The sequence below is a fragment of the Sturnira hondurensis genome, unplaced genomic scaffold, assembly GCF_014824575.4.
Source record: "Sturnira hondurensis isolate 20B ecotype Veracruz unplaced genomic scaffold, ASM1482457v3 Scaffold0007865, whole genome shotgun sequence".
Classification (NCBI taxonomy): domain Eukaryota; kingdom Metazoa; phylum Chordata; class Mammalia; order Chiroptera; family Phyllostomidae; genus Sturnira; species Sturnira hondurensis.
This window is the reverse complement of record NW_028080496.1, coordinates 9,589,170-9,601,331: the sequence shown is the minus strand read 5'-3', so window position 1 is coordinate 9,601,331 and position 12,162 is coordinate 9,589,170. Positions and strand designations below refer to the sequence as shown.

Below are 12,162 nucleotides of genomic sequence, written 5' to 3'. Positions count from 1 at the left end.
GCGCTGAGCTGACCGGCCCTGGGGGTGTGCGGAGTTTCCCAGAGGGCCTGCAGCCCCGTGTGCGCCTGGTGTCTCGGGGGCCGCAGCTCCCTGACCGGGCACGGAAAACCCTGATGGCCTGCCTGTCAGGCTGTGGGGGTGACATGGAAACCCCACGGGCTGAGGCGGAGGATGTTCCCGCAGAATCGGGGAGCTGGCTTTTTCTCGAGAACTGCAGGGCACGGGGTGGGGGGTGGTGGGGGGCGGTGGTTACTTCGAGTGGAGGGTGCTGTCTGCTCAGAGGAGACCATGCTGAAGTCAGACACCGGGGCTGCCACTCCGCTCACCCTGAGACTCCTCAGCTCCCTTCCAATCAGCCAGCGAGGGGACTTTGATGGAGGATGTTCCAGAAGCATGCACGAGTCCCTTGAAGGAAGAAGGGCCATTATTATAATTAGGGTACAATTAGGTTATGAAAACTCTGCCATTAAAAAAATCTGCCCTTTTACTCCCTGTATGCATGGGGACAATTTTCCAGGCCCCCCATCTCTGCCCCCCCCCCCGGGGCTGGTGGCCAGGTTTAACCCCCTCAGGTGGTCCCAGCCAAGCAGCTCTGTCCAGTTCTGTCCGTGGAGACGCCCCAGGTTCTCCTCAGGTTGGCGAGTGCGGGCTGCAGCCGCACGCATGGGTTAGCCGTCTCTAGTCTGCACCTCTCTCCTCAGAAATCCGCAGGATTGGCCCCTTCGGTGTTCCCACAGGACACCCGACAGGGGCAGATTCTGGAGTCTCCTCTCCCCGGGCCTCGTAGTTGGGTTTTCGTTTCTGATGAGTCAGTTATTCTTGCGGTTGCGTCCCTGAGCTGTTCCGCTTTCCTGGCCCTGTGGCCTGTCCTTTTCCTTCCGAGTGTCCTCTGCAGGTTTCCTGCAGCTTCACGTGCCGTGGAGATGAGCAGAGAAGCCAGCGGGGCCGATGGCTTTTGATCGTTGTCGGAAGGCGTGGACGTTCCGCATTCCGAAGGGAAGTTGGTATTCTCGTCAGAGGCTGTAAAATGTATTTTCCAAGCAGCGTCGTTTGTGGATTAAGTCTTTCAAAGTTTGCAAGATTCTGCCTCTGGCGGCATCTGCGGCTTATAATGGCCCTGGAAATATTTACTGGGCTTGTAGGACATGTTTTTCTCGCCCCACTCGGCCACATGGGAAGCCTTTTAAACCTGGCTGGTGGGGTCGGGGCTGCATCTGCGCGGCCTGCAGGGAGCGAGCGCCGTGTCCTTCTGGGCTCTCTGCCGGGTGGGGGTGGGGGGGGGCGCGCCCTGGGCCGTCCGGGCCCTGCCACAGGGATGTAGCCGGGGCGGAACCAGTGCGCCCGGCTTTGCAAGTTTTTAAGTGTTTTACCCTTCAGCTTGTAGTGGTACTTTTTTCCCAGGTGGGTTTTTGATAAATTCGATTGTCATCTGCAGGGAACATGTTTTTCTTCTATGGGCCCTGAATATTGAAAGCCAGAGAGTGTTTCTGTAAAGAGGAGTGAAATATCGGAGCAGGCGGTGGGGACGTGTCCTCTAACCTTGCTCCAGCTCGTTCCGGTGTTGGGCGTTACTTAGCACAGCCGTATCAGCGGTGTTGGGGGTAGGGGCTGTTCTGGCGAGGGCCCAGAGGGGCCCCTCCAAACTGGGTGGCATCTTGTGCCTAAGGCTGCTGAGAGGTTCTGTGTCTCCCTCTAGTGGCCACTGTCATGTACTGCGCCTGGCAAGGTTGTTTGCCCTTGACCTGAATGGTCTCAGGTCCTTGTAGCTGTGAGTTCAAATGTGTGCATTCGTTTAAAAACTTATTGAACTTCCAATGGTTAGGACTAAAATACAAGTACGCACTTACTAGCTGCTAATATACACATATGAAAACAACTTCATACCTCAGGAAAGATAGAAAAGTGAGAATGGATTATCCACTTCGTTCTGTTATGCATTCTCTCCTTCATCCATCCATTCACTCACTCACTCACTCACTCACTCACTCACTCACTCACACATTTGCTCATTCATTTGATGCGTCACCACTAACTCTGTGCCAGGCCGGGAGCTCTGAGCCCGTGCCCGAGGCTGCACTTCCGCGCGGAGCCGCATGGGGGCGCTCATGCCACCTCCTGTGAAAACGCTAGGGGAGAACGCAAGTGCTCTGGTGTTTTTAAGTACTTACAGAGAGTCGTTGCCACCCTAATTTTGCTGACTTGCAAAGTCTGGAAGTAGATTTTAAAATGTACTTATATAGGTAACAACTGAGTAATGTATTTGTCCTTTTATTGAAAAATGGGTTTCATTTGTATTTTCAACTCAGGAGACTGCATAGTTTTTTTTCGGGATCTGACCCCTGCCCCTCGACCTCCACATGATGACTGGGGCGGGGAGGTGCAGGGGCCAGGACAGCGGTCCCATTCTGAGTTGGGGCTGCTTTGCTAGCGGGGGAGGGAGGCTGCATTAACGTGTGCAAGTGCCGGCTCGCTTGTGAGTGAAAATTCCAGTGAGCAAAGTGCAGGGCTCAGCACGGAGCTGGGAAGCTGACTCCTTTTAATGCCCGGATAATTGGAAGAGAAGAGAAACATTCCAGCTCTGAAATGCTTGAGTGGAACCACTGCTTCCTGTCCCATACCCTCCAGAGGGCGCTGTGGAGGTCCACAGGGTGGCACTGGGTCCCCCTGATCAGGGGACCGCCCGCCGCTTCAGGAAGGGTCCCCAGCAGGTTATTTATCTGTCGATTGTCCGCTTCCTCGGGAGCCACCCCCATTTGCTCACCCCGTTCTCTTGCTCGGGGAAGGCAGCTCTCCCAGGGAATGCGGAGGAGGCCAGGAGCAGTCCGGGGCAGACGTCTCAGGATGGCGGACCCAGGCAGCCCAGGAACGGGGAGGGCAGCAAGGTACAGTGGTGGACCTGTCCCCTCGGGCCACTTCCTCTGTTCTCAGTATTCGTGCTGTGCTGGCCTGGCGGGCTGCGGGCTCCCTGAACACCGCGGCTCTGGGCTTCCCTGTGGCAGTGGCCCTTGGCTTAGGCCCGGCAACTCTGCTCTGTGCCTGTGTAAGTAGGCTTCACACGGTCCTCTCTCTCGCTGGCCAGACAAGCTTGAACAAAGCCAGGGACGTGGGAGTCAGCTGTCACCCTGCACCGTGGTGGCGCAACTGAAAAGTCCAAATTTCAGGTTCTGCCACGGACCAGCAGAACAAAAGCACAGACAAGCTTGTCTTTCCTCCTCCCATCTGCCCCTCCAGTCTGGATGGTGGACGATGGCATGTGGCAGTGGGCAGTGACTGCCGTGTGCCCCAGAGTGAGGACGGGAGACCAGACCACGGGCAAGGACGGTCCCAGCCAGCTCTTAGTGGCCTGCTGCTCTCCAGGGTTTTGTACGATTCTGAAGTGATGGGGCTCCACGAGCCTCTTCCTGCCGCCCAGCCAGAAGCCAGCTCCCACAAGGTCACGGCCATAACACACACTCTCTGGCGTGGGAGGGCCTTTGCTCTTGAATCCCTGAAGAGTCGATGATTTTCAAATCCCAAACTTGCGGTTGTACTTACTGGGAAATACTGCTTATTTTGGAGAGTGGGCAGTTCTGTGATAGCAGATTGGACATCAAAGGCTAGAAGCACTAGCCTTTCAGCAGAGCTGCCCGGCAACTGACCTTTGTTCTAGCCATCCCTCTCAGGGGAGGGCCTGCGTGTTCCCAGTGAACAGACAGGCTCACCTGCGACCCTCCTGGGCCACAGAGTGGAGAGCATGTGCTTTGCTTCTTTGCTGATCCCTGACCTTGATTTTAGACCTCAAAGGCTGTTAGAGGACACAGGAAGCATCCGTCCCATGTGATATAACGCCCGGGGCCCGTGTCTAGGAAGTCTGCACGTGCAAGCGTATGAGCCCCAACTTTTAACGGACTATAGAAATGATCCCTGAAAGTATAGTCTTGAGCCCCAACTTTTAAAGCAGCGCTTCCCCGCTTTGTTCTCGCTCGCAGGTCCCCAGCCGGACCTCCCTTTAGTCCCCATCAGCAGAGATGCATTCACAGCTGCGGATGCACCAGGCATGGCGCCCCCTGCTGGCTGGCTCCGGGTCCTGCATGTGAGCATGCGGGGAGGCCGGGAGTTAGGCAGCATTAGCTGGAATGCTCTGTCGTTTCTCTTACGATTTCAGGAGAGGATCCGCGGCGAAGAACCGGAGGACACAGAGGAGGATCAGGACCGTGCTGTGGGAGAAGCCACAGCAGAGCTGCCCAGGAGATGCTGCTGGGTGGAGCTGGACGGGAAGAGGGCCTAGAGGGCGGCAGTGGCCAGGCTGGCCCTGGGGACAGCGGAAGTGCATGCTGGTCCCGCTCCTGAGTCCCAGAGGCCCACCCTGTGGTGCAGGGCACGTGGGCTTGTGTGACCTGGAGCTCCCATCTGTCCTTGCTGGGTCTTCCTCTGTGACCTTGAGGCGCTAATATTTATTTCCCAGCTCGGACTCCAGAAGCCCACCTGCTCTGGTGTCCGTTACTGAGGACGCACTTGGACACCCACGCTGGAACTGCACAGACAGGCCTTTCTTCAGCCCACAAAGCCCCAGGGGGGGCTGCATCTGGGCGGTCTTCACAGGAGAGAGCCCTCAAGGGTGCCCTCCAGCCCCGGGAGCCTCGGGAATGCAGATGCCAGGGAACTCCAAGGAGACAGGTCCCTTCCCTGGAGAAGCTCCCTGAGGGCGGGGCCGGGCTACCTGGTGCACACCGCTGGCCTCTCTCCGTGGCTGTCTGGCCTCAGAGGGTGCTCCAGGGGGGCCACAGGGTCTGAGCCGTCACCAGTGTAGAAGGGGAGCTACTGGGGGAGTTTGGGCTGATGGCCCTGGTGGCATTTAGTGTCCTGCCTGTGACTGAGCCAGATGTGACATGGCCTTCCTCAGACACTTCCCGCAGCCCTGCCCCAGCCGCACGCTGGTTTGCCGCTGGGGATTCAGAGTGAAGCCAAGGACTGTGCTCCCCAGGCCCTGCTACTCATTCCCTCATCCGTGTGTCCGTCCATCCACCCATCTGTCCTCCATCCATCTGTCCACCCATCCATTCACCCATCTGTTCACCTGTTTATTCATCTGCTGTCTGTTTGTCCATTCATCATCCAGCCAGCCAGCCAGCCAGCCACGCACTCACCCACCCACCCGTCCATGCATTCATCCATCTGTCTGCACGTGTCTGCCTGCCCATCCGTCCATCCTGTGGTAGATCAGACGTTCCATGTGTGGTGAAAATGTGCACCGTGACTGCTGTGCTGCCTCTCACATGTCGTTGCTGCTCTGTGCTCACCTGAACATGAAACCCAGGGAGTGTCTCAGGGGTTGGCGAAGTTTCTGTGCAATAAAGAATTCTCCCGTGGAAGACAAGCTCTTGTGTCAGCGTGGCTCATGGAGACGCACGGGGCCGAGCTGCTCAGAGTGAGCAGGGGGCACCCTGGGGCTCCCAGCAGCCCCCGCCCGGGCAGCTTGCGTGCGCATGCATGTGCGTGTTGGGTTGTTTTTACTGGGTCACCTTGGTTCGCTTTCTTGTTCAGTTCCTTGGTGCTCATGCCTGTGATTTTTAGCAGCCCTGCAGGTGTATATAGCGCCGTGGTTCTTAGTGCACTCCCAGGGCCGGGCACCCGCTGCCACGGTCGGCACCTCGGGAGGACGCCCGGGCACCCTCGGGCCTGCTCCCTCCCCCTGGAGCTCTGCCTGTGCTGGGCGTGAGGCATGAGTGGAGTTGCATACCTGGTGGCCTTCTGCATCCGTGTGCCTTCCCTGCTCAGCGCCACGTTTTACAGTTCATGCGTGAGCAGTGCCACGTGTAAGCAGCGCCGGTCGGTCCTCACTCCCTTCCTACCAGAGCAGCGCTCTGCCGCGTGGGCAGATCACACTCTGTGTTTGCCAGCCCACGGGCTCTGGACGGAGTCCGGCCTCCGGACGTCACCCATGGTGCTGTCGGGAACACTTGAGTGCACGTTTTCGTGTGGATGCGTGTCTTCGGTTCTCTTGGGTGTGACCCAACAGTGGGCTCTCTGGGTCCTAGAGTACCTCGACATTGCACATTTCCAGGAACTGCTGAGTTATTTTTCAAAGGGGATGACACCGTTTTACGCCCCCGCTGGAGACACGGGGGCCTGCATGTCGCCCTGGCCCAGCCAGCACTCGGCGGGGGCATTCTGGGCGAAGCTGGCACCCTGGTGAGTGTGCTGGTGTGGCGTGGTTCCCGTGTGTGGCCCTGATGGCTGAGACGTCAGCGCCTTTTCCTGGGCCTGTTGGCCCTCGTCATGGCTCTGCAGGAACGCCCACGGCCGCCCTTCGCTCATTTCTGGGTGGCAGCGTCTTTGTGGTCGCGTGGCAGCCGGTCTCCGTATGTTCTCCACGCGGGTCCCACTCATCTCCGGCATCACTTGCAGCTGCTCCCCCCCCCGTCCCTCCACCTGAGCTGCCACTGGAAATGCGATGTCGTCGATTTTGAGGAGACCCAGCACCTCTCTGTCCACCTGCGCGGTGGGGGTCGCTGTCCTCGTGTTTTAAAGGTGCGTGTCCTGTCCCTCCCAGCCAGAGGGGCTTGCTGGTGGAGAAGCCATCTGCCCCTGCAGCGAATGAGGACAAGTCCACAAAGGTGTCCTCACTGAGAAGAAGGCAGTCAATCCTCGTGGGCTCTGCAGCCTGCCCTTGGTAGCAGGCCCAAGCCGGCGTTGAACTTGGGGCCCATGGGCCTTGTGGGTTGGGGTTTGGCAGCGACGGTGGGCATTTGCCGCTACACATCAGGCTCCTGACTGGGTTTTCCTTCAGGGGGGCATGGCTCCAGCTGGTTGGCTGCTTGAGGAAACCTCAGGGGACTGACAGAGATTAGGGGACCGTCTCTAAAGTCCCCCTTGTCTCTGAGGAGCAACACGATGTCTCTGACTTTGGCTTAGTTCTCTTTCTGGGGGAGAAGAGTCAGCGCTTGGAACTGTGACAGGCGCCTGAGTCCCCACACGGAGAAGCTTGTGGGGTCCTTGGCCAACCCCTCTCCCACCTGCACCCCATCATTTTAGGTGGGGCGCGGACTCACCGTGGCCAGGCAAGGGGAAGACAGAGTCCCAGGAGGTCCTCGAGCCCAGCACCCAGCCGAGCCATAAGACAAAATCAGAAAGTCATTTCTCCTTGCATCAGCAAAGCCCACAGCCACGGAAGCGCCTCCTCAGTGTGTGGTGGTGCCCGTGGGCCCCATCTGAGGGCCTTGGCTCATCTCACCGAGGCCTCCTTCCCACCAGGGGGAGCTGTCTTTGGCCCCAGTAGGGGCCCTTGGCAGTGTGCAGACGGCTGCAGCATGCATCGACCCCCTTTGGTACTGGGGTGCCCAGGGGTGTCCTCATGGTCAGGTGAGGGGTGCTGTTCCACGTGCCGGGACAGCCTGCACCCCCATGCTGAGGCTGAGGGACCGTGCCCATGACGGACAGCTGCCCTCGGTACTGGAGTTGGAGGTGTCTGCGGGTTCGGCCCTTCTTGGCCCTGTTTGCGGTGGCTCCGGAGCAGACTGTGCACTCGGGTCACGGTCTCCTCACATCCCCCAGGGGAGCGCTCACACTGAGCCTCATGGGGCTCCCTGTCGCAGGGTTCCTCCGTGGAGAGGGCTCGGGTCCCAGGGCTGCATCCACTTCCGACACTGGGGCAGGGCTTGGCAGGTGACGCGGTGGGGGGCTTCCCATGCTGGGCTTCCCCGGTCCTGGCTCTTGTTTAGAGGAGGAATCACCATGCGCCTGGAGCCCAGGTCCAGGTAGGGCCCAGAGACGCCTGGGAGGAGACTCCGATCCAGGTGGCAACACTAGAGCTTGATTTTCCTCTTACTCCGGGCCTTGCGCCCATTTCTGCCTGGTGGATAGAAAGGACCATCTTAGACTAGACCTGGTCTCTGGGCAGCTTTCCGAGGTGAATACCCAAGGCGGCCACACGATGGCAGCCTTGCACAGACCAAAATGCACTGGTCCCAGGACAGCAGCACCAAGTGGTGGTCCCAGCAGTGGACAGCAGTGGACGGTCACCTGTCTTCCTGCAGCCACCAGGGAGGCCGGCCGGGTGGGTTTCTAATGACGGCTGGAAACTGCACTTCACAAGTGAAAGCCACAGCAGCGCCGCCGCCCGTGTGCCGACTGGCTTCAGCGCGGAGCACGGCCGCCAACCCAGCCACGGAGACTCACCCCTGTGAAAAGACAGACAAGACAGTTGAGACTCATTCCTAAGAGGACCTCAGACGTCTGTCTCTCTCTTTAAGAAAAAAATGTTGAGCTTTCGTTCTAAGTCCGGAAGTTCAGGCAGATTCCAATCTCCCTAATTTCTTCCTCAAACCCTAGGCTTGCCTGTAAGAAATACACGGACATGAGACTACCAATTTGATAAAATGCACCCGCCTTCCTTCCTTCGCTGCCATCCCAGTGGGAGGCCTTGAGGCCCTGCAGCCCCTGGGTGCCCCCCAGGGTGAGCGCTCCGGGCACCGAAGGGAGCGGAGGGAGGGAAATGGGGGAGCGCCACGCCCACCCACCGGGAGTGCCCTGCTGGCCAGGCAGTGGTCCTCGTTCAGCTCTCCCTGCGAGTGCCCCATCCTTCCCCTTGGCAGCGTCAGGGCACAGAGAAACCGGAGATCATTCCCGTTATCTCTCTCTCTCTCTCTCTTTCAAAAACAGCTGCATTGAGGTGTAACTGATGTGCAATAAACTGCATGTGTTTACTGTGTACAGGCAATGGGCATAGTTGCTTTGGGCAGACGCACATACCCATGAAATCATCACCAAGGTGTGAGGGTAACAGGCACACCCGTTGTCCCGAAAGTGTCCCATGCCCCTTTCGATTTGTGTAAGGACGCGTGGCATCAGACCCGCCCTCTTTATAAAATGCAAGTGCAGAGCATGGTGTCCTGGGCCGCAGGCTCTGCGTGGTAGTCAGACCTCCAGCATGCATTCCCCGCGCATGGCTGCCACGTGGTGCTGGTGAGACAGCCCCCCCCTCCCTCCCCCAGCCCCGGGCAGCCCTGCTGGGCCCCTGCTTCTGTCAGTCTGACTGTGTCAGGTTCCTCAGCGACGCGGACACATGCGCCATCCACCCTTCTGGCTCTGGGCGGTGTCGCTCAGCCTTGCGCTGTCCCGCTGCACCCACGCCTTCTCCCAGAGCCGCCTCACTGGCCTGGGCGTCTGCCAGACCTCCCCCGGCACTGGTTCTGGTGCTGGTGCAGAATGCCCCCACGTGTGCCGAGAAAGCTCCAGTGTGAACCGCCCCAACACATCTTCCTGCCAGTGCCGTGCACAGGCCGCCCACATGCCTGGTGCGGGCATGACCTGAATCTGCCCCTCGGTGAGGGGGGGTGGTCGGCGTCCCGAGCTCATCCAGTGGCCGGGTGCTGCTCTGGGACGGAGCGTCTTCCCCATGTCACAGGCTTGGGTGTGTGTCCGACTTTGTCCCCAGGGCGTTCAGCCCCAACTCACCCCTACCCCATGCCCCCAGCTCTTCCCTGGCTTTTCCTCCCAGGCAACTCTGGGTCAGGCCTCTGAGTGGGGCTTCCTCATGGCTGAGAGGACATGGTGGAAATACAGGTTCTTGGTGCTCCGCCCCTGATGCCCCCCTCCAGGCCCAGGGACCAGAGACTCTGGGGTGGCCTGGGACCCTTGTTTTCTCAGGCCCCCCAGGTGGTACTGAGGCCACTCAGGTCTGAGACCCTGTGCCCTGGCGGGGTCACTTTCCAAAAGGGGAGTTTTTCTCTTGCTGATGAGCAGGGAGCAGGCAGGCATCCCAGGGGGCCACTCTAGCCTGGCAGGTGGGTGCCCCTGAGCCCGAGGGGCCTGGACCCGGTTGCAGGTGCCCCGGAGACCCAGGATCCCACCCCTGCATCCCCTTTAGGCCCTTGTCAATGCTCAAGCTGTGTAGGTTCAACCTCTGCACGTGTTGTGGCCTTTAGTTTTTCAATGACAAGGCAGTGGTGGCCACTTGTGGTAGCTGAGGCACTGGGGGGCTGTGCCACTGTGCAGTGACCAAGGTCAGGCGGGGACCGGGTTTTCCCAGGGTGCACACTCCTGGGTCCCAGCTCTCACCTCCGCAGCCTCCCCACACGGCCACTAGATGGCGATGTTGCACTTTCCTGCGGGCTCTCGCCTTCCTCCTCCCTGGGTCCTTCTAGAGTCCCCAGTGAAATCACAGGACGCCCTTTCGAGCCAGGGCCTGATTCACGGCGATGGCCAGGAGACCTGTGCAGCAGGCCCTGCTGGGGCTGGGGGCTGCGTTGACTCGGGGGCAGGGCCTGGGAACCTGCTGGACACCCGCTGCTAGAGTCGCTCCAGGAGGCAGAGGGGCCTCCTGGAAGGACAAGGCTGCTGTGGTCTTAAACACACCTGCAGCAGGGACAGTAACACACTCACAGTGCCCCGTGACCGGCACCCGACCCCATGGGGGGTGGCGGTTGTGTCCCAGTTTATGGGGGAGCAGACTGAGGCACTGGGCCGCTGAGCCAGGCCACGTGGCAGGAAGGGCAGAGACTGAGCTCACCAGCAGGCTTCCAGGTTTCAGGGCCTCCTGGCCTGGCAGGGGCAGCCCCAGGGGCCTCTGGGGACAAAGAAGAGCCAGGGGCCCTGTCACTGTGCTGGTGGCCCCAGAGGAACTAACTGCAAGGCCCCGGGGGCTGCCTGAGGTCACCCCCCAGCTCCTGAAAGAGCCTGACTCTGCATGGGAGGTCTCACAGAAGAGAAACTGGGGCGCAGGAACAGGGGTGGGGGGCCACGACCAGGTGAGACTCCCCGGTCAGGGCAGTGGCCAGCTGTGTCCACAGGGACCCGAGGACGTGAGGTGACCTTGGAGCCGCACGAAGTGCAAGTGCAGGGCATAGCTGCACGGACGGGCCCCTGAAGCAGGCTCCCGTGGTGGTCCGCTCCCAGGGTGTGACACCCCTTCACCTGTCTGCTCCAGCCCCGCCCCCCGGGGAGCCACCCCAGCCCCTCCCTGGCCTCTTGCTCCCTAGGAACCAGGTCCCCACAGAGGATGCCTCCTAACATCTTGGGGGTTGTCACGGAAAGGAAAGTGGAGGTTTGGGTGAGAAGAGTGAAATGGCCTTTCCAGGGCTTCCATTTTGGCCTTCCCCCTCCTGGGAGGGATGGCAGCCCAACCTTCTCCCCTCGCTGCCTTCGCTTCTGTTTGAATCCCCATGGCCCCTCGTTGGGGCGTCAGAGAAGAGACGCATGTGCACTCGTTCCTGGTTTTTACGTCTCTGTTTTCACACATGGGACTTTCAGACTGAGAAGCCCTCTTTGAAAAGGCGTTCTCTCCCCTCCATCTGGGCAGCGTGAGGCCTTGCGCTGGTGGTGTTTGTGCGTGTGTGCATTCCAGGGGCCGATTGCACAGTAAGGCACACGACACTGGGTGGGTTTCTCGGTGCCTGAGCCACGGGTCTGGCTCAGCCTTTGCCCAGCGTTTGGCTGCACCTGGCAGAGGCTGAGACGCCTCCATTTAAATAGATAAAGGCGTTAAATACTTGTCTATGGTGTGACCGATCACCCCAGAACGCATTGGCTACAAACCCTTGCACCCTGTGCTTCCTGCCAGGCGGCAGTTCTGGCCCGGGGTCTCCCGTGGGGTGGCAGCGGGAGCCACCATCGCCTGGCAGCCTGACTGGGCTGTGGAGCCCTTCCCGGAGGGTGAGCTCCGTGGGTGTCAGCGGGAGGCCTGTGTCCTGCCCAGAGGGTCTCTCCAGGGGCTGCTGGGGTGTCCCCCTGACTTGGCAGCGCCCCCTCCCCCCGAGTCACGAGCAGGCGGTCCGAGGGAAAGCTGCAGTGTCTCTCAGAGCTGGTTTGGGGTGCCCAGGACCAGCGTCCCCGAGTTGTGGGTGTCAGAGCCAGCCCGCGCTGCAGTCTAGGAGAGGGGTTAGGTTCCAGCTTCGGGAGGGAGCGGCCGTGAGGGACTGGGACGCGTTTTAATGAGGCCGCCACAGCCCTTCTGTGCATGCTGCTCTCTGGGTTGTCAGGGAATTCCACGTTCAAGGTGCCCCTGTGTTGGGCTATCCCAGCGTAGATAGGCCAGCAGCCAGCGCACCCCTGGGTCCTGCCAGACCTCTGCTTAGAGTCTCCAGGGGCCACCCTCACCCCGGGGCTCAGCACAGATCCCCCCGCCCCCAGCCTTCCAGGCCCCTGACCCCACCTACGCCCAGGAACACGCCACATGGCGCCCAC

At 60.1% G+C, this 12,162-nt stretch overlaps 1 protein-coding gene across 5 annotated transcripts in view; it reads left to right on the top strand.

Moving 5' to 3' along the window:
* The window catches only part of LOC118992012 (protein FAM169B), a 31,489-nt gene extending 26,133 nt beyond the window's left edge, over positions 1–5,356 (top strand). For 3 of the 5 annotated variants that reach the window (XM_037053712.1, XM_037053709.1, XM_037053710.1), the window contains 2 exons: positions 2,784–2,882; positions 4,145–5,356. In XM_037053712.1, coding sequence (XP_036909607.1) covers positions 2,784–2,882; positions 4,145–4,329 — 284 coding nt within the window. In that variant the 3' untranslated portion in view covers positions 4,330–5,356. The remainder of the gene's footprint in view (positions 1–2,783; positions 2,883–4,144) is intronic. The other 2 variants (XM_037053713.1, XM_037053711.1) reach the window with 1 other exon arrangement.
* The last annotated feature ends 6,806 nt before the right edge of the window (positions 5,357–12,162 follow it).